At 50.5% G+C, this 22,357-nt stretch overlaps 1 protein-coding gene across 1 annotated transcript in view; it reads left to right on the forward strand.

The window, feature by feature from the left end:
• Dmbx1 (diencephalon/mesencephalon homeobox 1) overlaps positions 1–22,098 on the forward strand; it is a 23,373-nt gene extending 1,275 nt beyond the window's left edge. The window contains exons 2-5 of the mRNA XM_010610221.2: positions 13,520–13,685; positions 16,330–16,508; positions 16,783–17,134; positions 18,472–22,098. Of these exons, the coding sequence (XP_010608523.1) occupies positions 13,532–13,685; positions 16,330–16,508; positions 16,783–17,134; positions 18,472–18,911 (1,125 nt within the window). The 5' untranslated portion in view covers positions 13,520–13,531 and the 3' untranslated portion in view covers positions 18,912–22,098. The remainder of the gene's footprint in view (positions 1–13,519; positions 13,686–16,329; positions 16,509–16,782; positions 17,135–18,471) is intronic.
• The last annotated feature ends 259 nt before the right edge of the window (positions 22,099–22,357 follow it).

A 22,357-nucleotide genomic window follows, 5' to 3' on the forward strand; every position in this document is an offset into this window, starting at 1 on the left:
CGCCCGGGAAGCACAGGGCCGCCCACGCTTCCCCAGCTTTGCTGTCCTCGCGGACCTAGAGGTGGCCCGGAATTGCCCAGGATCTAGTTCTGGTCCCACCCGCATGGATCCCTCTCAAACTCCGCTGCCACTGAGGTGAGGCGCTTTTCGCCCGAGATTGTGATTCTGCACGAATTCTTTAGTTGGGGTGGCTCAGCGTTCACTGGCCTTTGCCCTCGTAGACACGACCTCTGGCTAGGGACTTCCAGGTGGGTGTTTGGGACACAGAGGTCTTAGTTCCCTGGAATTCGTTTAGTCTCCTGCAGCCTCAACTGGCAAGGGTCTGGCAAGCTTCGGCGGGGACCCCAGGCTGGGGCCAGCTCTGGGAGCCGCTCCTGTGGCGTCTGGGGGGAGGGGAGCAAAGATTTTGGGGAGTGCCAGGCCCTCTCCTCCCGGGCCTCTCAGCCGGGTGGCTGTAACCTAGTCCTGGACGACGACAGGCTAAGGGCCCTGAAGGTCTGTCTGGGATCCTGGTCACGGCGCGGGCTGAACTTTCTGTTCCGTCACAAGGTCCCAAATAGTGCGCAGGGTCCGTGGCAGCCCTTATGGTGCACTTAGGGGCTTGGGGGTCACCTCCCCTCCCCAAGTTCGCAAAGAATCTGGAGATCCCGACATTTCCCGGATTCCGGTCTAACTCCCTGCTGGGCTGTGGGCTCCTCAGGCTTGCGATTTGTCTGAATAGGGTATCCCGGATTAGGAGGCCGAGGGAGTCCGGGATCCACGGCCTTTTCGCCGTCTTTCTGAGTTTGGAATTCCCCAAAGCTGGGAAGGCGCGGCGCGGCGCGGCGCCTGGAGCTCAGGCTCTGCGAGAGTTCTGCCTGGGGCCTAGAAAAGGTCTTTTTCGTTTTAGAAAACCTAACGGAGGCCCTGGGCCTGCGGGACCTTGCTCGTTTTCTGGGAGCGGCTCAGGTTTGGGGACGTCGGGGAGAGAGGAGGACTTTACTGACTCGATGGGCCTGGGGAGAAAAAGGCTGTTCGCACCGCCGAGGTTGTGTGCATCGCAGCCGTGGAAATCGTGCAAGGTTTCCAAATCGCCGCCGGAGGAGAGGAGTCTGGTGTTTTTTTTCCCCTCTCGTTAGGGTCCTGTGCGCTGCAGGCGGGTAGTCTGGGCCAGGCATCGTTTTAGGAAGCCCTGTGGCCTTTGAGTTTTAAGTGGTGTAGAGTAGGGATTGTTTTCAATTTGGCTGGTATTCGAGGTTGACTTCTCTGCATCCCCAGTCCCTCCAGGAATGAAAAGGCACTGTGGGCTAAGGATCTGTGAATTTAGTTCCTACTTCCCCTCTCTGCGAACCAGCTGCGCCTATGTATATGTAGGCGGTCAGGAAAAAAAAAAAAATCGAATTTGCTGCCTAGTGAGAGCAAATTATCCAGATAATTGGCTCAAATTTCTCTCCTTTGTGGCTGGAGTAGACTCAGTCTTTGGACAAGAAACCAAGCATTGCTACTCAGGAGGGAGTTGCACACCTTATTCCACCCTCGCAGATCACAGGAGCGCAGACTCCTGCAAGGATCCGGGAACCTGGCAGCGGCGGCACAGCCCAGGCACTGCAAGTGGAAGAGTGCGGAGGCGCGGAAACCCGCCCCTAGCGAAGGCCGGCAAAGGAGAGCACTTGGGGCCTCAAGATGTGCTCTTTCCGAGGGCAGTCTCAAGGATCAGCTTCACAGACTATGGGTGAGTGTCTGGGGACTTCTGCACCCTTCTTCCCGACACTCATATCCATGATGTGTTCCAGTCCGGAAGAAGGAGTCATTTCTCTGGTGGAAGCAGGAACCTGGTCTACACACACCAGCACCCCCCTATTGAACAGTAAATGAAGTTTCCACCTAAACCCCAGCCACCAGGGGCCTGGAATAAGGACAGAAGCTGGTTCTTGTCACCCTCCTGGAAGCTGGCATTCTGGAGAGCAATTGATTGAGTCGAACCATTGGCGTTCTCAGTCTAGTGGGTTTTGAAGTCAAAGGGGGAGAACCCTATCCTGGATCATAGCTTCCACCCCTAAACAGATGCAATGCCCTCCCACATTTGGCAGACACTTGTGATGATGGCCACACTGTCAGGCTCCCAGGTCAATCACTGGCTTTGGGTAACCTTCAGACATGCTAAAGTGAGAAGTTACAAAGGCAGATCGGCTGGACACAGAACCCCTTTGATGGAAGAGTTACAAACACACAGATTCCCCTTAGGGCAATGCCTTGAGCATCAGCCCGGAGCAATCCACAGGCACAGTGTCTACACTCCCTCGACCTCTGTTCCCCCCCCTCCCCCCGCGCTTTCTGGGCCTCGCTGCTCAATTCTCCTGCGGGGTCTCTGGTCCTCTTAGAGGCAAGCTCTACCTCCCCCGCGATCCCATTCCACCCCCCTCAGCCCCTTCCCCTAGTCCCGCTCGGCCGCCCCGCGGTGCCCATGTAAATGACAGCAATAAATATCTAATCAAGGCCCGAGGCGACGCTGCGGCCCGCCAAAGCCCATTACCAAACGCGGGCGGGCAAGCTAGGTAGGGAGGGGCACTGGAGTGGGTGAGCTTCGGGCGGGGTTCGTCGGGCCTACACATTCGTCCTGAGCTGAGTACCCCTCATGTCTGACCTTGAGCGATCTCAGTTTGCCCCTTCTGTGAGAGGGGCACCGAGCTGGGCTTGATATCCAACGGGGCACTTCTATATCCTGTCAGGTCCTCCGGCCACGGCCACCAGCTCTGGCTGTTTACTCACCGGTCCCTTCTTGGCACAATTTATTTGACTCGACCCTAGCGCTGTCTGAAGGGCGGGAGGTTCCGGGTCACAGCCCCCCGACACAGCACTGCTGGCGCTGGCTTTTACAGTTCTTTGGACTTCAGCTGGGTTTGGGCCAGGAAAGGAAAGAATCTCTTGGATTCTCGATCAGCTGGCCTGATCGCCTTTCATGGATGGGTTGCCCTTCCTGACCAGTCTACCACCGCTGTGGGCACTGCTTCAGGGTACCCTGAGGTGCCTGAAACCCACCGAGGTTCTCGGCCCCTTCCAGACTCCACGGCTCCAGCTGCCAGTGTTGGTTTGCGTCCGCCCCTCTGTCCCGCGTCTGTGGCGCGCAGCGGGGCCTGCACCTCAGACCTCCCCTGAGCTCTTCCAGCGGTATGGGCCCTGGCTTCGGCCTGGAGGACCTTCTCCACAGAGAACTCTACAGCCTCTGTTTCTGGGCCGGCCCTCGTCCCTGTCTGAACGAGCCCAGAGCGGTCCGGCGCGTCGCAGGACTGTGCGCCAGGGCAAACCTTGACGGCGGAGCAGCCCCTGCGGTGCCCAGGGGAGGCCTGGAGCACCCCGCTGCCCGACCCTGTCTCCTGTTCGGTTTCCGCTGCTTTCAGGTCCCCTGGGTCTTCCTCTCTGGCGCTTTAGCTGCCTCTGTCGGAAAGGAAACGAAGGATCAAGCAATTACCCGACAGCTCCACTCTCCCGGCCTGCGGTCAGGCCCCTCAGCCTCCCGGGTCGCCAGCCCGCATTTAACAACCAGTGCTGGACCGGAATTCGAGAAAAAACAACCATGGAAACTTGCCTGTCCCATCTTTTCTCCCTATTCCCACCACATTTCACTGCTTTAAAAAAAATTAATTCCAGCCGCCCGATTTCTCTGCACCGCCGACATTAAGGACCTCGGAAAACCAGACTGCAAGCACTAGCCCAGGGGCCTTCCTCAGTCTCGGACCATTAGCCTGCGGGGGGCTAATTACCCCAATTAGCGGCTGATTTATAATTAATGGCTCGGACCGAGGGATAATTGGATGTTAATGGATAACAGTTTGTGTAGGGAACTAAGCGCCTGAGCTCCTCGAGGGGGTGGCAGGCTTGGGGTCTGTCCTGAGACCCACCCGCAACCCTAGGGCTCTCCCTGCTGACATCCCTCTTCCATCCCTGAGCCAGGAGAGGAGGGAAAAATCTCCTTTGGGGTGTTTTCAAGCTCTAGGTGCCCGTTGTGGAGTCTGGTACCCTATCTGATCTGACCCTGGTAGAACTGCATAGCTCAAGTTCATCTGCCTATAGTCCTTGGTCCAACTCCTGGTGCACTTTGGAAGCCCTCAGTTGATGAAGGAGATAAGTGAGATTATTCTACCTCAAGGGCCTGCTCCCTCCTTATATGGATCAGGCATTGTAGGACTAATGGTGGCAGTATTGGGGTAAGGGTGCCCGTATCAAATGCCACTGGAGGATAGACATGGCCAGTGTGAGAGCAGTGACCAAGATTCAGTGTGGGACCAGGACAAGGGCTTGATTCGTGGCAAGGTCAGGGCCACAGATCTGGACAGAAGGTGACTTGGCTTCTGTTGGGAACATTGGATTTCCCTTGCTAGGGTAGGGCAGGGGAAGCCAGGTGGAGAGGAGATCATGGGCTCACTCAATTCTTGGCTCTGCTACTCTTCCCATACCTCCCAGAGCTTGTCTTTCCCTACCCAGGGCCTCTGATCATCTGTAATTTCCCTATAATCTGAGCCCCTTGAACAGGAACTTATTATAACACCCCAGAGTCCATTGCACAACAACAGTAGCTGCATCTTTATTTGTGGAGTGGATGTATGCTGTCCCCTGCGCTGGGTACTGGGTACTGAACGCTTGATAGGGAACCAGATGGGCAAGGTTAAGTGCTATGGTGGGCACTGAATTCACACTTGGGAGTTAAGACTCTGGACTCCATCCTGGCTGAGCTGCTTAGCTGTGGCTTTGGGCAAGTGGTTTTACCTCTTTGCTTCTCAGCTTCTGTATCAGTCATATGGAAAGTCTGGGGTTGTTGTAAGGATTAAGTGAGATTTTGTTTGTCAGATTTCTATGAGGATGGCGATTAACATTATACTATCTCTAGCAAAGAGTAGGCAGATAGACAGTTATAATTTGGTGAGGTAATGCTGTAAGAATTTTAGAAAGTCAACTGACCCAGCCTGGGTTCTTAGGAGAGGCTTTGTGGAGAAGGGGGTGCCTATGCCTAGTGTGATTAATCCCAAATTCTTCAGGTGATGCTGCTGGAGAGACAGTATTCCCAGGGGAGAAGGCAGCAGCATGGTGGCTTTGGAAAGTTGTGTGTCCTTAGTGGGTGGAAGGGTGATGGTGCAGTGGGTTGGGAGAAACAGGAGAGAGAGGATGATTTGGACTTCCAAGAAAAGTTGGCTTTGAAGGTACCAGAGATAACTGAAAATTGTTGTTTGTTTATGTCAAACAGGGATGGTAGAAACAGGTTTAAAATGTAGTGGCAGGCACAGTGGGGCCAAAGTTGTCAACACAAGAGAATAAAGATGGAGAGAGGTGAATACACCCCAGATTCTGCAGCATTTAGATGCTCAGAAGCAAATGATGCCAACTTTCTAGTTATTAGCTCCCTAGATTATCTCCTTAGCTGTTCCCTGTGGTCTTGCTGACCACATTGATTCACTGGATTGTTGGTGCCCACTTCCCAGTAGAGAGGCACAGCTGGGGAGAATGTAGCTCCTGGCAAGGAGAGGAAGAAGCTGGTCCCTGGGCTTTCTGTACCTTTGAGGTCTGACACAGACTGGAAATTAGGGACCTTGGACCCAAGAATGGATCTAGGACTCAAGAACCCCTGGAAAATAAACAGCTTCTGAAAGAAACAGTATCTTGGGATGTCCTTGTGTCAAGCCTACGAAGGAATGGTATTCCTGAAGGCTTTTGGGCAGGGCAGTCCAGGGCTTTCCATACTCCTCATATATCACATGCTTGTTGCTGATTTCTGACAACTCAGAACCGAGAACAGATGTGGGAACAAGGGTACTTACTGGAGTGAGGCTCAGCCTTTCCAGTTCCCAAGCAGGTCAGATAAGGTGATTCACCTTCCTGAGCCTTAGTTCCTCTTTTTTTGTGTGATCCTCCTGTCTCAGTCTTCCCAAGTGCTGGGATGACAGCTCTGTGTCATCATACCTGGGTCAGTTCCTTATCTGTAAAGCAGATAAAAGTGCATCTCTCATCCAGTGGGGAGAGAGAATAATGAAGTTGCTGGAAATGATTTGCATGTGCCAGGCACAGAGCTTCTTTTAAAACCCTAGACCTAAAAGGCCAGAGTTGGAAGATTTCTCGGTCATCCTGTGCAGCTGCCTGCAGTGTACATGCACTTGAGCACACAGCACACACACACATCCATACCCAGGAAGGAGTCCCTTCTGTGTGGTCTCCCTTTCCTCTTTCTCCTTCTCCCTCATCTTCTCTATCTCTCCTCAGTGGTTATCCAGCCCTGGGTGACACATTTTCACAGCACAGCTCTCTTTCCCTTCTGGGGCAGCCCAGTGAGTCAGTGTCATAAATCAGAAATCATAGATGATAATACCTTAGCCATGGTGACATAGCACCCTGGAATTGGTACAGCAACCTTGACCTGGTGGCCCTGGGTTTATGTATTTGTTCTTCTACCTTCCTGAGTGAAAGTTCTTTGGACTTCTAACTGCTACAGAGGAGAGACAGCTGCAGAGACCTCCCCCAACCCCCGGGGAGAACTCCCAGGGTGGGTGGTCACTGGAGAACCTTCAGGGCTAAAAGGGCAGCAAGATTTCTCAGGAAGGAGGTCCATGAGGACAAACTGCTCTCAAATCCTTCCTCTGATTGCTATGCAGGGGTAGGCATCCTGGTGCTACTTCTTGGCCACATACCAGAACATTCCCAACAGATACTCAGAGACAGGGCTCTCATCCTGTTTCTGTCTCTTATTAGCTGTAGGACCTTGGGCAGAGGACCCATCTCCCTGAGTCTCTGTTTTCTCATCCATATAGTGGAAGATTATAAGACCTACCTAGGAGGGTTGTGTTGAAGCTTTTAGGTGAAATACCCAGGGTAAGTGGGACAGGACTTGGCTCATACTAAATACATGTCCAAGTGATTGTCATTGTTAATGAGATGCTGTGTCTTATGCTGGGAACAAACTGAAGATCAGAGAAGCTCAGAAGATGCTGGTTTCTATCCTTCCTTTTTTTTGTTTGTTTGTTTTTTGGAGACAGGGTCTCACTTGTAGTTGAGACTGACCTGGAACTCTTTCTTTGCTTTAAACACAGTAGTTCTGCCTGGTTCCCCACTGTGTGGGGGAATGAAAAGAGCCTGAAGGAGAATCAAAAGTTCAGGAAAAAGAAGGAGAGGCAAAAAGCATCGGGGTGGTCTTTAGGGTGGCTGTGCCGCATGTGACCAAAGGAAGGGTCCACTTTCTTTTTAATCAAAGATGCCTTGCATGAGATTTTCCTGGCAGTGCTGCTGTTAATTTATAAAAAATACTCTCTAATAAAATTCTGCTTGATTCTTCAATTGGCTGGGCATTAGGCCGCAGCCAGCAGCGACGTGGGGACATAACGGATGCATTTGCAGATTTGGAAAATTAAAGCCATCTATATGGCGCCTGTGGCGGGAGATCCGCCGATCTGCTTGCTTAATGAAATATAAAGATTCTTTTAACCAATGTAAGCACAATTCGACAGCTTGTGAAACGCGGCCGCGCCATGATGGATGGCTCTCCTGGCTCGCCAGGAATTGCGGGGCGGCACCTTTTAAATATATAATTGATTCTGTTTGGAGTGTGCAGTGGGCTGAGCCCATGCAGGGTCTGGCCTGGAGCTGGCAGTGCAGGGCCCCCGTTTAGAATCTCCCGCAGGCCCTCTAGGGCTTCTGCCTGGGCAACCTCTCTCTAGGACCCACTCAGAACCTGATGTGCATGGGGCTCTAGCTGCTGGGCTGACTCTCCCTGTTGCTGGGAATGGCCAACCCAGGCCTATGGTCCTCGGGACGGAGGAGGTGGTAGGGCTGGGATTCTGAGCCCTGGCCTAGTGGCCTGTCACAGCCCTGCCACCTGAGTTATCTCTTTTTAAAATTATTTTGTATCCATTCCATATTTATTACTTACTAAGCACCAAATGTGTTATAGATTCTGTGCTAGCTGTTGCAGAAACGAAAAAAATGGCTATTTATTTTTTCTTTTTTGATCTTTCTATCTCCTTGATGTTTTTCTTTCTTTTTTCTCTCTTGTTCTCTCTCAGACTCTGTTCAGGGGTGGAAGAGGCATTATGCTACCAGCAGCAGTGGATGGGGCTGTATGACTCACTGTCCATTCCTACAGTTGCACACTCTCTTGCACACGTGGCCTGACAGGCACACTCAGCTACAGAGACAGAAAATATCCACAGACATACACTTACAGTTATGTGGCCTAGCCCATAGTGCTTCCTCGGTGGAAACCTGTTCCACCACTTCCTGCCTGTGTGGCCTTTAGCAAACTATTCGTTCATTCTCACCTCCCATTTCTGCATAGGTAGGATGGGAATAACACTGCCTAGTTCCTGTGGAGCTAGAATGTGCATTGTAGAAGAGGCACTTAATAAATTGTTGATATTAACTCATTCATCCGATCCTCATCTCCTGAGTCCTGCCTCTGTGTCAGACCCTGTGATCGGGGTTGGAGGTGGGGTGTCCCAGAAATGTCTCAGGGGACAGTTCCTGCCCTCAAGGGACTCAGACTTCTGTGGGGAGCTAGAAGTATCTTCAGAGTACCCTGATCTAGGTGATGAGACTCGGAAAAATTCTTATATGCTGGCCTCACAGACGTAGTGCTCAGCTCACATCCTCAAGGCCCTGGGTTTGATTCTCAGCACCACAAACAAAACGACAAACAAACATATTCATGAAAGGTGCATAGTGTGGGGTCTGGCACAGAGAGTCTGCCCCCAAAGTGATAGCTACTGTTGTCAGTGTCATCACTTCTATGACCCCATGTATTTGTCTGGAGCCTGGAGAGGGGAGAGATGCCTTGTCAGAGGTGGGTGTGATGACCCCCCTTTCTGAGGAAGTTTCTTTGAAGAGGGAGGGTTTATCAGGTGAAGGGGAAGAAGGCAGAGTGTCTCAGATAGAAGGCCCAAGGAGAATAAGACATTGAAATGAAGAGATAGTCTGGTATTGCTGAGTGCTGGGGAGGATGAGGGCCAGCCCATGCATAGGGCCGGAGGAAAGCCAGACTGGGAAGGTCTAGGAGACTTCCAGAGGGCCGGCTTGATGAGGCGTTTATAGATCTGTGCAAGGTATTTCTCTGGCTTCACTTACTAAAGACATGTCATGCATTAAAAACTGTGAGATCAGCAATCAAGTTAATTAAAATGACTAACCGCATTAACACTAGTGGCTTTTAAAGCAACAAAGCACTGAGTTAGGTAGGAAGGAGGCATTGCATCTGCAGGGGTGGGGTAGGGAATGGATAAAATGACTTTTAAATTCAGCTCCTCTCTCCTCTTTTGGAGCTTGTTACATTTTTTGGAGACTGGCTCCAACCCTACATCCATGAGAATATATAGGTAACCCCCACCTACCCTCACCTCCACAAAAAAAGAAAAAAAAGAATATAAGTGTGAAAATGACCTGTAATCCTATCTGCTGTCTCCCAGAGATAACCTCTGTTAACATTCAGGACACAACCTTCCAGACCTTTTTCCAATGCATATTTATTTATACATTATAAAAATGGGATCACATCATGCATACTGTTTTGTTACCTATTCCTTACACTCAACAAAATATTGTGAGCATCAGCACATACAGATACGTATCATTGTTTTAAACTGTGGCACCGTATTTTCTTGTGGGCATGACTGTCCCCTCATTTACTGAACTAATCCTCTCTCAATGGACAGTTAGGTTTCCAATTGTTTGCCATCATAAGCAGTGATGTGATAAATATTCCTGTACACATCTCTGCATACTTGAGGGATAAATTTCTAGAAATGGAACTGTTAAGTCAAAATGGCACACTTTCTGAAGGCTTTCAATGCAGGGGAAATAAAGAATTCTTTTGTCAGAAGAAAGTCCATTTCCCACTGTCCTGAATAACCTTGGGTAATAATTGCTCTTCGTTTTGCTAAACTGGTAAAAAATATCTTATTATTTCTATGTTTCTTTCTTTGGTTATAAGTAAGGCTGAGCTTTTTGTCATGTCATTTGTGTTTCTCCCTTAATGAGTTGTCACTTCATTTACTCGGCCTGTCTTTTTTGTTTTGTTTTGTTTTTTTTTTGTAGTACCAGGGATCGAACTCAGGCCCTTATGCTTGCAAAGCAGGCGGAACCACAGCCAAATCCCCAGCTCTACTTGGCCTGTCTTATTAAGTTGTGCAACTTTTTAAAAAATGGGATTATCATCTGAAAAAAAAGATGTCCAATTTACTATTTTTATATTAGAACTCTTTATATATTAGAGATTTCTTTTTTATTTTTATTTATGCTAATTTTAAAAGTCAGTTTTGCAGCCCAGGGATTTAGCTTAGTGGTTCTGCTGCCTGTGTTGCATGCACAAGGACCCGTTTGATCCCCAGTACAAAAAAAAAAAGTCAGTTTTGCTGTGTCATAGATGTGGTAAACATCTTTTCCAGGTTCGTCTTTTCAGTTTGTTATACTGTTTTGTATTGTGTTACACTGATGTTTCAGTTCTTTTTACGACTATATCTATCTTTTCTCTTAGATTTCTGCCTCTGAGGTTATGCTTACGGTGCAGAGTGAGCTTTTAAGGGAATGTTGTTGGAAGATGTCAGTGTGTGAGTGCTGACTCAGAAATCTACAGCTCTAGCCTGCCCCATACTCCTGTGTCCAGCTGCCAATTCAGTGTTCTTACTTGGAAGTTGGTTCATATTTCACACTTGTCATATCCCCTCAGAACTTTGATTTTTGTCGGGCATGGTGGCACATGTCCGTGATTTCAGCTCTTTGGAGACTGAGATTTTGAGACCGAGGCAAGAGAACTGTAGGTTCAGGGGCAGTTTGGGCAAATTAGTATGACTCTGTTGCAAAAAAAAAAAAAAAAAAAAAAAAATGAGGGTTATAGCTCAGCACTCCCTGGGTTTAATGTCCAGTACCCAAAACAAAACAGAACAAAACCCTTGATTTTTATTCTTTTATTTTCCTCCTCAAAAGCTCCTGATTTAGGAAAAGATCCAGCTTTACTCAGTTGCTTGGGCCACAAACTTGAGTTACCTTTCTTTGCTGTGTTTCACTCATATTTTGGAACTAACCTATTGGCAATCAGGTTGGTATTACTTGAAACCCTGAGCTCTTCTCCCCACCTCCTGCCACCCTAGCGAAGGCTACTGGTCACCATTTTGGACTTCTGCAGTGCCCTGCTGCCTTGGTCTCTGCACCCTTCTCCTCCACTTGCACCGCCTGTCTGTTCTTCAACCAGCAACCGCAGTGAGCTACTGAGAACAAATCATGTTGCTCCCCCGTTCAGGATCCTCCCAGAACATCCCAACATACTCACAGATTCCTCACAGCAGGTCCCCTTTTCTTTCTCCAGCCTCATTTTCTCCATGCTCTCTCTTCTCTCTCACTACCTCCCAGCTACCCTGGTCTGCTCAAATGTCAAAGATCCCTTTCCTGACCACATGTGCTAAAATAATCTTCCCTTTTCTTTTTGTCATACTCCTCTACCTTATTTTTTTAAAGAGCACTTGTTCCTGTTTGCCATTCTTACATATATTTCTTATTTGTAGACATAGATCTCTCCTTCCCTGGAATATAAATTTCATGAAGTTAGGGATTTGGGTATTTGGGAAGTGTGTGCTTAATAGCTTTTTTTTGAGACAGGGTTTCACTATTGTAATTCAGGCTGGCCTTGTACTTGAAGCGATCCTCCTGGCTCAGCCTTCTGAATGCTGGGATTACAGGCATGCACCACCATGCCCTGCCCCAATAAACATTTATTAAATGAATGTATGTAATTTGTGAATGTGTCGGTGGAATGTCTGTGTGTAGCTGTATCTCCTGCATGACATCTCTGAGAATATCTGTGTGTGAAACTGTGGGAACAATGTTGAGTTTGTGAGAGTCGGGTAGCTTCTGAGAATGCCTTGCCAATAATGTCTGCATATGTATTTGTGCAGGAACGCATGTGTACTTGTTTGCAACTTATGTGAATGCTGTGGGTGTCTGGTTATGTATACCTGTATCTATTTCAGTGACAGTAGAGATCTGAGATACTTGGACATGTTCTTCCTGATCAAATGGACCTGCCATTGCTCCACTCTCTCATACCTGGGAAATAGAAAGCATCTTTGTATCTTTGGGTGACTGCAAGCATGGGGTTACATTCCAAAAATGACATTTCATATTGATGCCGGGTGGGTGCTCAGATGAGGACTTCAGGGGTTGGGTAGGAACCTGGGGCCGATGAGACCCAAGCAGCCTTGTGCTGATCCAGGACATATCAGTGGGATACATGTGTTCTTTGAAGAATGGATGATATTCTTGGAGCAATCAACCACAGAAGAACTACTCCGCAGCAGCGGGTTGAAGCTGGTGACTTCAACACATCACTGTTCTTTCTCCAAGTCTCAGTAGGCTCATGTGCAAGTGGGGTTTGCTGCTCTTGGCCCACTTACTTCTTGGAGATTAGATGACTTTAAAGGAGGTGATGACAGTGAATGTATGACCATCATAATGGACATGTTATGTCCATGCAGCATGTCAGGGTTTTAATCTGCTATAACCTTAGAGTAAACGCCTTGATGGGTAATCCAGCTCTGGACTTGGTGCCAGAGGGCCACAATAGGTGTCTGTCAAGTAAATATGTGTGCAAGTGAATCAATGAATGTACAAACAAGTACCTGGGTAACTGAGTGAAGAGATGATTGCATAAGGCAGCAAATGGACCGGGAAATTACAAAGACTAACATTTTTGTGCACATGGTACATGAGGGCCCGTTGCAAAGGCCTCCCTTAATCCTTGCAACAAATCCGAGAGATTGCTACTATTGTTAATTCCATTTTGCAGATGGAGAAACTGAGTGTGAGGAAGTTAATTGACTTGCTAGCACCACAAATCTTCTAAGTGGTGGAGAGTTAAGATTCCAGCCCATGCAGTCTGACTAGCGCTCAGAGCATTAAATCTCACTCTGGTTCTGCTAAGTGAATCGCTGAATGAGTGGGTGGATGAAGGAATAAATGCAGAGTTTTCTGTGAACAAAACAAAACACTTTTTCTTTTTGCCTTTTTTTTTTTTTTTTTGGTACCAGAGATTGAATGGGGACCTTGCGCTCATGAGGCAAGTGGGGGCACCACTGAGCTAAATCCTGGACCCTTTTCTTTCCTTTTTTTAATGGCGGTGTTAGGGATTGAAGCAAGACCTCAAGCATGCTAGACAAATGCTCTATTACTGAACCCAGCCTAAGACAAACCAAGCCACTTTCTTTCTTTTTTTTTTTGAGAGGTGGAGGGAAACCAAGCTTTATTACTGGTGGATGGCCCAGAGGTGTTATGTACTCCAAACTCTGAGCCCTGACTGTGAGCTATATACAGTTCTTTTTAGTGCTGTATGCGGAGGCAAGGCTACAAAAGCAGAACAAAGATGGACAGTGTTACACCCTGAGTTTGCAACTCAGCACATCTGGTGGTGATAAGCTGCTTTTTGGTGGGCGTCCAAACTCTACACTGAGGGCAGAGTCTCTCCTAAGGTAGAGTTCAATGACCCTGCCTTATGTCCCCACTCCTTCTTCCCTGACTGCAGGCGCATGCCACCATGCAGCACTATGGGGTGAACGGCTACTCCCTGCACGCCATGAACTCGCTCAGTGCCATGTACAACCTGCACCAGCAGGCAGCCCAGCAGGCCCAGCATGCCCCCGACTACCGTCCATCGGTGCACGCGCTTACACTGGCTGAGCGCCTGGCTGGTAAGAGCCCTGGGGATGGGACCTTGAAGACAGGAATCTCCTGGGGACTAGAAGAAGTGGCTCCAGAAGGGGAGGGAGCACTGGGTAAGCTCACTCTGAGCGGCACAGAGAGACCTAAGTCACTTAGCACAGAAATGACAATTCAGAATCTGTATAGTGCTCGCTATGGCAGCACTTCTACAAAATCTGTGCATTATTTTCAGAGTGCCCCTTCTTTGCCATCGCTAAGCTGGGCCCTGAAGCTGCCCTATGCCTTCGACTTCTTAGGTCAAGCTGGTAAGGAACATGTCCAATAGGTCAATCTCACACAGGCCAGTTGCTGGAGAGTAGCTGGAAGAGAGCTGGAGTGTTCAGGAAAGGAAATTTCAGGCAGAGGGAGTCCTAAATAACAACAGCTTCGGTGCTGTGAATACCACTGTGCCTGGTACCGTTTGAGGCTCTCTTTCTTTATGCATCAAACTGTTTGATGCTCATGAAAAGAAACTATCTCCATTTTATAGACGAGGAAACTGAGGCTCAAAGAGGTTAGATCTAGATGGAAGTGGGGTGGGAACATGGCATCGTGGCTGAAAACTGTGAGCTGTGGAGTCATACATTTATGATCAGCGCAGCGGCTGCCCTCTCATTTCACTTCTCTGAGCCTCAGATTCCCCTGGGACAGTGGCAGTGTCCATTCCGTAGCATGGCCAGGAGGCTATTTGAGAAACACATCCAAAATGTTCAGCAGAGCCTAGTGGTATTCAGAAGTCATCAGTGCCCAGCACCCAAGGTGAGTACCAAGTGCCCAGGAGGGAGCTGCGGTCCCAGGAGCCCCCCACTCCTGTTTCATCTGGATGTTGTCCTGACTGCGTCTTATTGAGAATGAGAAAGATTCAGTGACATATCGGGGAACTTGATTTCCTGGGAGGTGATGCCGCCCACTCCATCCTATCCTAGCCAAGTTTTGAGCAGCTGGTGAACCCATGTGGGTCCAACCCTGTGCCAGGTGGTCCTCAAGAACTTTGGGGGAATTTCTGGAGAAACCAGGTGCCTACTGCCCCGTGAGAGAGCATGGCAGAAAGAGTGTGGCCAGGGGCCAATGGTGGGGTGGCTCAGAGCAGCAGGATCAGCTAGCAGAAGCAGGGAGTGCTTTCTGCAGGCCACTGGACAGGAATCAGGCTTCAAAAAGGCACAGTGGGGAGGAAGGACCAGCAGGAGCTGAGGCATAGAAATGAGATGGGGTCAGAGGACCCTAACCTGAGTAGAGATGCCAGCCTAGCAGAGAGGATGAGGTGGCCAGTCCCATTCCTTTAGACCCTGCCAGTCCTCTCAGCAAGACCTGGTGGATAAAATGGAGCACTTGGCCATTTTCTCTAGATCAGTGGGACATGTCTGGTGTGGGTGTGGTAGGTACAATCCTGCCAGAGCTCTGGCTACTTCCCTGGTTTGGAGTGAATTCCCTGAGCTCAACCTGGGGTGACATCAGTTCCTGACAGTGTTCCAGGATCCAGAGACTGGTGCACAAAATCGGGGGTAGAGGCTCATGTCTGCTGGCATGGGCAGAGGAACTGATGTGTTCAGCCCACCCTACAACTCTCTAACTCTTAAGACAGGATGAAATCCAGTTGGACTCTTACATGGAGGCCTCACCTTCCAGCCCAAGGCAAACATTATCCTGGATGGTTTTTGTGTTACCAGAAATGAGGACAGGGCAGTAGAATCTTTTTTGTTTGTTTGAGACAGGGTCTTGCTGCATAGTTCAGGCTGTCTGTGAACTCACTATGTAGCTCAGATTGGCCTCAAACTCTCAGCGATCCTCCTGCCTCTGCCTCCCCAGTGCTGGAATTACAAGTGTGCTCCACCGTGCTTGGTAGGACCACAGAATTGTTGGTCCACCAGCTGTCTCCCCTCCAGGCTTACTGCATTGGAACCTGGTCTCTTTGTCCTTCTGTCCCTTGGAAGTCAGCCAGAGGTTAAGAGTGAGTGCAACAAGCCTTTTTTGAACTCTGAGGGCTCTGCCAGAGCCACTGTTCAGAAAACAAAAAAAGCAGGAACCTCAGGTCCTGCCATCAGAGATTCATAGGCCATCTGAGAGGATGAGATTTAATGCAGCGAACAGAGAATCAAGTGCTGATTAATTCTGTCTGCCTGCTCAGACCTCCCCTAAGGAGACCTTGAGATGAGTACCAGCCCTCAGCCTGACTTCTCACAGTCAGGTGTCAGTACTCTGAGCTAAGGAAGCTTTAGTATCCAGAATCTCAGGGCCATAAGGTAGTAGACCACTGTGGTGTGGAATCAGCATTATGTAATATCAGATTATTATACTCACAGTATCCTGAGACTTTAAGGATCTTAGGGCAATGCCCACCTTACCCCTCCCCCCAATTTCAGCCAGATAAGGAAGATGACCCTTGACTACAGGCCTGATAGCTGTTCTTGGAGCTGAGTTAGATATCTATAGTAATAATAGTAGGTAGTGGGGTGGAAAGATTTTGAAAACTCTGGCAGTGGAGAGGGGATGGGTAATTTCCAAGGGCAAAGAGCTGTCAGCTCTGGCAGCTGCCTGGCTGTTTGAAGTGGGTCAGAGCAGAATTAGTTTCAAAATCTATTTCCCATAATTAAATGGCCCCCCTCTTGTTGCCCTCCAACGGCTGTACATTTCAAGACATCATCTTGGAGGCCCGCTATGGCTCCCAGCACCGCAAACAGCGTCGCAGCCGCACAGCGTTCACAGCTCAGCAGCTCGAGGCCCTGGAAAAAACCTTTCAGAAGACTCACTACCCGGATGTGGTGATGCGGGAGAGGCTGGCCATGTGCACAAACCTGCCTGAGGCCCGGGTGCAGGTAGGGCCCAGCTCCCCAAGACCTTGCAGATAAGCACCAGCATGTCCATCTGGTCCCCACTGTCCAGGAGCAGCATTTCCAAAGGGGCAGCTGCGCCTTCTGTCAGTGCTTTCAGCCAAGGCAAGGTGATTTGGGAAGGACAGAGGGGTGTGATTCCTGGAGGTGTGGGAAATAATGTTACCATCATCCACATCCTATCCCAGAGCACTCTACTCCTCAACAACCTCTCTTCTTATTTCCTCCCTCCTCTGACCACTCCTTTCTTTGCCCCAAGGTGTGGTTCAAGAACCGCAGGGCCAAGTTCCGGAAGAAGCAGCGCAGCCTGCAGAAGGAGCAGCTTCAGAAGCAGAAGGAGACCGAGGGCTCCCATGAGGAGGGCACCATCGAGTCCTCAACCCCAGACACTCACCTGGAGACGACGGACCAGCCCCCCAGTCTGCCCAGTGGTGATCCCCCTGCTGAGCTTCACCTGAGCCTGTCGGAGCAATCGGCTAGTGAGTCAGCCCCCGAGGACCAGCCGGACCGTGAGGAGGACACCCGGGCTGGGGCTGAGGATTCCAAAGCTGAGAAGAGCCCTGGGGCTGACAGCAAGGGGCTGGGCTGCAAGAGGGGCAGCCCCAAAGCAGGTGAGGTTTGGGGACACTGCAGGTGCACTGGGGCCCCAGCTGGGTCCAGCCTGATGGGGCCCGAGTCTATGATTGGGTGTGAGCAGAGGATAGTCCACAACTGGCACTCAGGGGCAAGGCCAATCACAGAAGAATCAGCATGGTAGGCCCTTGCCAGGTGTATACCCTGTGGTTGCTGAATTGTGGGACAGTCTAGAGCAGGGGCGGTGCATCAGTGGCACGTGTGCCACAGCAGGCTGTAATCATTGAAAGCTCTGAAAGATTTGCCATCGCTGGTCTAGAGCGTCCTGGGGAGGGGCTGTGAGGCAGGGAGAAGCATTCTGGGAGCTTGGGGCAAAAATGATTTACCATTTGAAGTACTCCAGTATTTTAATAGCCAGTGTAAGATGTACCAGTGTATACTGGGAGAATATCATGTTAGTACTGGGTGAGTACCATATTGGAGAGTCCCATGTGCAGCAGAGACTTCTCCCAAATCCTTCCCTTCCCTTCTCTTCCCTTCCCCCTTCCCTTCCCTTTTCCCTCTGTTCCCCTCCCCCTCCCCTTCCACCTCCTCTCTCTCTCCTGCTGCCTTTTTCTTCAGTACTGGAGTTGAACCTAGAGCCTTCACACTGAGCTACATCCTCAGCCCTTTCTATATTTTTATTTTGAGACACGGTCTCACCAAGTTGCTAAGTTGCCCAGGCAGAGCTTGAATTTGCTATCCTCCTGCTTCAGCCTCCCAGAGTGTTGAGATTTCAAGCATGCATCACCACATCCAGCTACCCCACCCTTTTAGGCCTTGGTCCCATGTTCTTTCAGCTCAGGAGTCTGGTTCCTAGGCTCCCTTGTGGAAAGGGCACCTGTTGAGAGGGTGTAGAGGATGGGCCTTTTAGGGTTGGCACCTGCTACCTCATCTCTTTCTCACAGAGCTGCCCTGGGCAGGAGCCCCCAGCCCTAGCTGTGTTTATAAAGGAACAGAACTCTGGCATCTCTCAGACACAAACACCAAGCTAAGGCAGGGAGGTGGTAGGAACTGCGAGCTCAGGGCTGGAGGGAGAAGATGGGAGCTGTGAACAGCGGAGGGGAAGGGGAGGTGACAGCGTTTGAAAAGACAAAAGGGATCTCTAAGGACTCAGACGTGGGGGCCTGGGCAAGATCTTTGGAGCTTTCCCAGGTCTCTCTTCCTCCCAAGATTCTGAGTGACTCACTGGGATGGGAAGGCTGAGAAGGGATGGATATGCTTTCAGCCAAAGCCTGTCCTGTCAGCAGTGCTGTGGGGATGGGAGGCTGAGAGAACCCTCTGGCAGACCATTCCCTTTGTCCTGAATACCTGGTTCTTGGTTCTCTGCTTGCAGATTCCCCGGGCAGCCTGGCCATCGCTTCTGCTGCCCCGGGGGGCAGCCTCCTGGGCCCCTCCCACTCTTATTCTTCGTCCCCGCTGAGCCTCTTCCGTCTGCAGGAGCAGTTTCGTCAGCACATGGCGGCCACCAACAACCTGGTTCACTACTCATCCTTTGAAGTGGGGGGCCCGGCCCCCGCAGCGGCTGCTGTGCCCTATCTGGGTGTCAACGTGGCACCGCTCAGCTCCCTGCACTGCCAGTCTTACTACCAGTCCCTGTCTGCAGCCGCTGCTGCCCACCAGGGCGTGTGGGGCTCCCCGCTGCTGCCTGCGCCCCCTGCAGGCCTGGCGCCAGCCTCAGCTGCCCTGAACAGTAAAACCACCAGCATTGAGAACCTGCGGCTCCGGGCCAAGCAGCACGCAGCTTCCCTGGGACTTGATACGCTGCCCAACTGACTGGTCTTCAGCCCAGCCAAGGGGCTTGGGCGCCCCCTTCCCAGCCCCATGGTTTTCCCCAGAAGGCTCTTGGAGGTAATTTTAGGAGCCCGGGAATCCGGAGACTTGAGTCTTCTCCCTATCCTCTCCCTCAGAGCCACAGCCCCAGGTGAAACCTATATGCCCTCTGCATGGCCCTGCTTGGACCCCATGGAGGCAGAATGGGGAGGAGGTGAGGGGCAGGCTAGATCTCCTCCTCAGTGTCACCTCCTCCTGCCCTCCCCCCACCTCTGCCCCTAGTAAGTTGATGTGTGGAATGTGAGATATAAATAGAAATATATAAAGCTCTATTTTCAGGCCTGCCTGCCCCAGGCCCGGCCCCTGCTCCCATTGCTTCTTCCTGCCATTCCTGCTCTACCTGCAGCTTCTAAAGCTCACTCCGGCCTTCTCTTCTCTCTTGATCTTCCTCTCCCTACCTCCTTCCTGGTCATAGCCCCCCTCTGTCTTCTCCACCTTGATCTTTCTCTTAATGTCTCTTCCTCTTGCCCCTTTGGTGCCGGCTGTGTTGGTGTCATCAGTTCTCCAGCTGTATTTTGATTGAGGTTGTGGTTTTTTGGTTTTAGTAATTTTGCTTTTTCCGTTTCTCTCCTCTTCTCCATCCTGGCTTCTTCCCGGCCTGCCTGTCTTTTCCCTTCACCTGCATCCTCTTTAGGCAGCTATTCCATTCCGTGCCCCAACAGGAAACAAGGTCCTAGATAGAGACCCTGGAGCAGCAGGCAGGAGGTGGTCCTGGTCCTCATGCCCACGCTTCCCAGGCCTGACATCGGAAGGGAGCATGAGCCACTTTTTCTTCTCTCTTCTCAGCTTGGAGGCCCTATTTGCCCAGCTCAGAGAGGAAGGACTGGAGGCAATAGGCTGGAATGGGGAGTGCAACATCCAGCAGCCCCTGCCTGTACTTCCTCCAAGGCCACTGTTCACCCAGGTCTGACCAGAGCTCTAAAGCCCTTTGGTTGTAGAGAGATGACAGGTGAGAGGTACTCTCAGAGAGATAGGGCTGGTGCTCTTCTCTCAGTCCCAGCTTCTGAGTTCAGCAGTTTCTGTTCTTCCTTGAATTATGATGGAACCAGAAGTGAAAGTTGAACTCTGTTAAATCCAAAGCCATGGGAGTATCAGAGGAAGAGACACCTAGGCAGGGGGAACGGAGAGCAGCAAAGGCTATGGGAGACACAGAAGGCATTTTTGGTTAAGAACTAGTGGCCCATAGTCCATTGATTGTCCTTTGTGGACAGCTCCAGGAAGTCCTGATCACAGTGAGTGCAAACCACACAGCAATGCACACATTGAGGCTTCTGTTGGCTTCTTGTTCTAAAACCAGTGGTAGAAATAGGGGCTCTGTCAAGCTGGTCACTGGCACAGAAGGGGATGTTCTGTTATGGCCAGGCAACCCAGCTCAGCAGAGCCCCTTTCATAGAGGGGTGACCTTGGACAAGCCCAAAGCCTCTCTGGGGCTCTGTTTCCATCTGCATTAGATAGCCTGTAAGATCCTGTCCAGCTCCAGCATTCTGCATTCTGTACTTACAACCTCAAAGGATAGAAGTTTTTAGTTAAATTTAACTATAACAACATACTCTGAATATATGAATTGGAAAATTGCTGTTGACTTGCTTGGAGCAATGACTACTGTACACAGGAACCTATCTGTTGACACTGTTTCCCAGGAAGTGTAATGGTTCCTTTCTAGTTCAGACAATTCAGATTTTTCTTATTTTTCTTGAGTTCCAGTGCCAGCCTCTGGGGTCACTCTATTTCCATGCCTGTGGTCAAGGGGGAAGAGGATGGCTTGGACAGATTCCAGGTTACCATCCCCAACTCTGTGGCTCGCCCCTGGACTTCTACTCCCTGTTTAGAGAGGCTGAAAACCAGAGTCATGATTCCTAAGGTTGTCTTCCTCCTTGGGTACCCTGGTAGGACCGGCCTGCAGAGCAACCAATGGCCATCACCCTTCAGAGGCCAGTCTCAGCTGGAGCAGATGGAAATGCTCTGGGCCAGAAAAAGTGAGGAGTGTGAAGGCATGGGCCAGGAAAACCATTTGAACAAGACAGGGGAAGTGACACTAAGTGGGCTATGGGGCTGAGGGGCCTGGAATCCAGGCTAAGAGCCCACCTCCTTGTTTCTGAATTGGGTGTCTTGCTGGGATCTGCAGTTTGGAAGGTAAATCCAAAGCCATGGGAGCATCAGAGGAGGAGAGACCTAGGCATGGGGGAGGGAGGGTCGCAAAGACCACGGGAGACACAGAAGGCAGTTTTGGTTAAGAACTAGTGGCCCATGGTCCATTGATTGTCTTTGTGGACAGCTCCAGGGAGTTCTGTTTGCAAAACAGAAAAATCTCATCTGGATCAGGCATGGAGCTGGGTGCAAATGACTGTTAGTAGGCCTTGGAATCCAATGGCCCTGAATATCATCACCTCCTGATCTCCTCAGGGGCAAGAGCACCTGTTTTTATGTCCTATCATGGCAGGAGCCAGGCCCCTTAGACTCATCCCATCGCCCTCAGATCGTTGTCAACACTTCTGTTAGTAGTTGACCCAAACCCATAAGCTCAGAGGAGGAGGCGAAGGTACCTGTGGTTCTGGCTTTTGAGGGAGTCTCAAGGGAGTTTAGAGCACCAGCCCCAGATACTGAAAACAGATGGAGAGAAGAGGAGGGTGTCCTTGCCATGAGTCAGAGGACACAAGCTCAAGTGGGCCCTCACCCACTGGCCACGGACCCTGGAGCCTCCCTGAGCCACCCTGAGGGCCAAGAGCCTGAGCTCAAGTCCCAACTATCCCTTCCAGGAAGCCTCATGCCACTCTGCTCCCTTCTGTTTGAGGTCTTCCCTTCCCTGCTTCCTTACTCTCCCAGAGTGTGGTCTGGGGGCCTGGGTCCCCACCTCGACTCTTAAGGCTGGTGTTCTGTACAGACTGCTTTCCAAACCAGCTGTTTTGTGACCATTCGTGTTTAGAGGATGTGCCAGCCTGTGGCAAAACACTGTGTACTGTATTTATTTATTCTGTTAGTTGAAGAAACAAAACTCAGACCGTCCCCTTCCCCTTGTTCTGCCCCTTGCGTAGTGCAGCATGATACTCTGTTCCGTGTATCTGTCTGTCTTACTTCCTGTGACGTTGTGACCTGTTCTTTGTCCTACTTGGCTAATAAAAGAGAACCTGGTAGCCCAGCCCTTGACCCATGTTCATTCCCAGGGATGTTGGCAGTGGGCTGAGCAGGTGGCATCTTCAGCAGTTCAGTGTCTCTCCACTCCTACCACAATGGCCAGTGGGGAGCAAGTCAGGCCTCCCTCCTGCCCATTGGCCACTCCTGATTGACCTTTACCAGTCACTCTGCAGCTGATGTGCACACAGGGGAGCAGAGGGTGGTGGAGAGCTCCATCTTCTCTGGGCTGTTTGGGCCTCATGTGAGCCCAGGTAGCG

Source organism: Fukomys damarensis, unplaced genomic scaffold (assembly GCF_012274545.1).
Source record: "Fukomys damarensis isolate Sample0158 unplaced genomic scaffold, DMR_v1.0_HiC HiC_scaffold_23, whole genome shotgun sequence".
Lineage (NCBI taxonomy): Eukaryota > Metazoa > Chordata > Mammalia > Rodentia > Bathyergidae > Fukomys > Fukomys damarensis.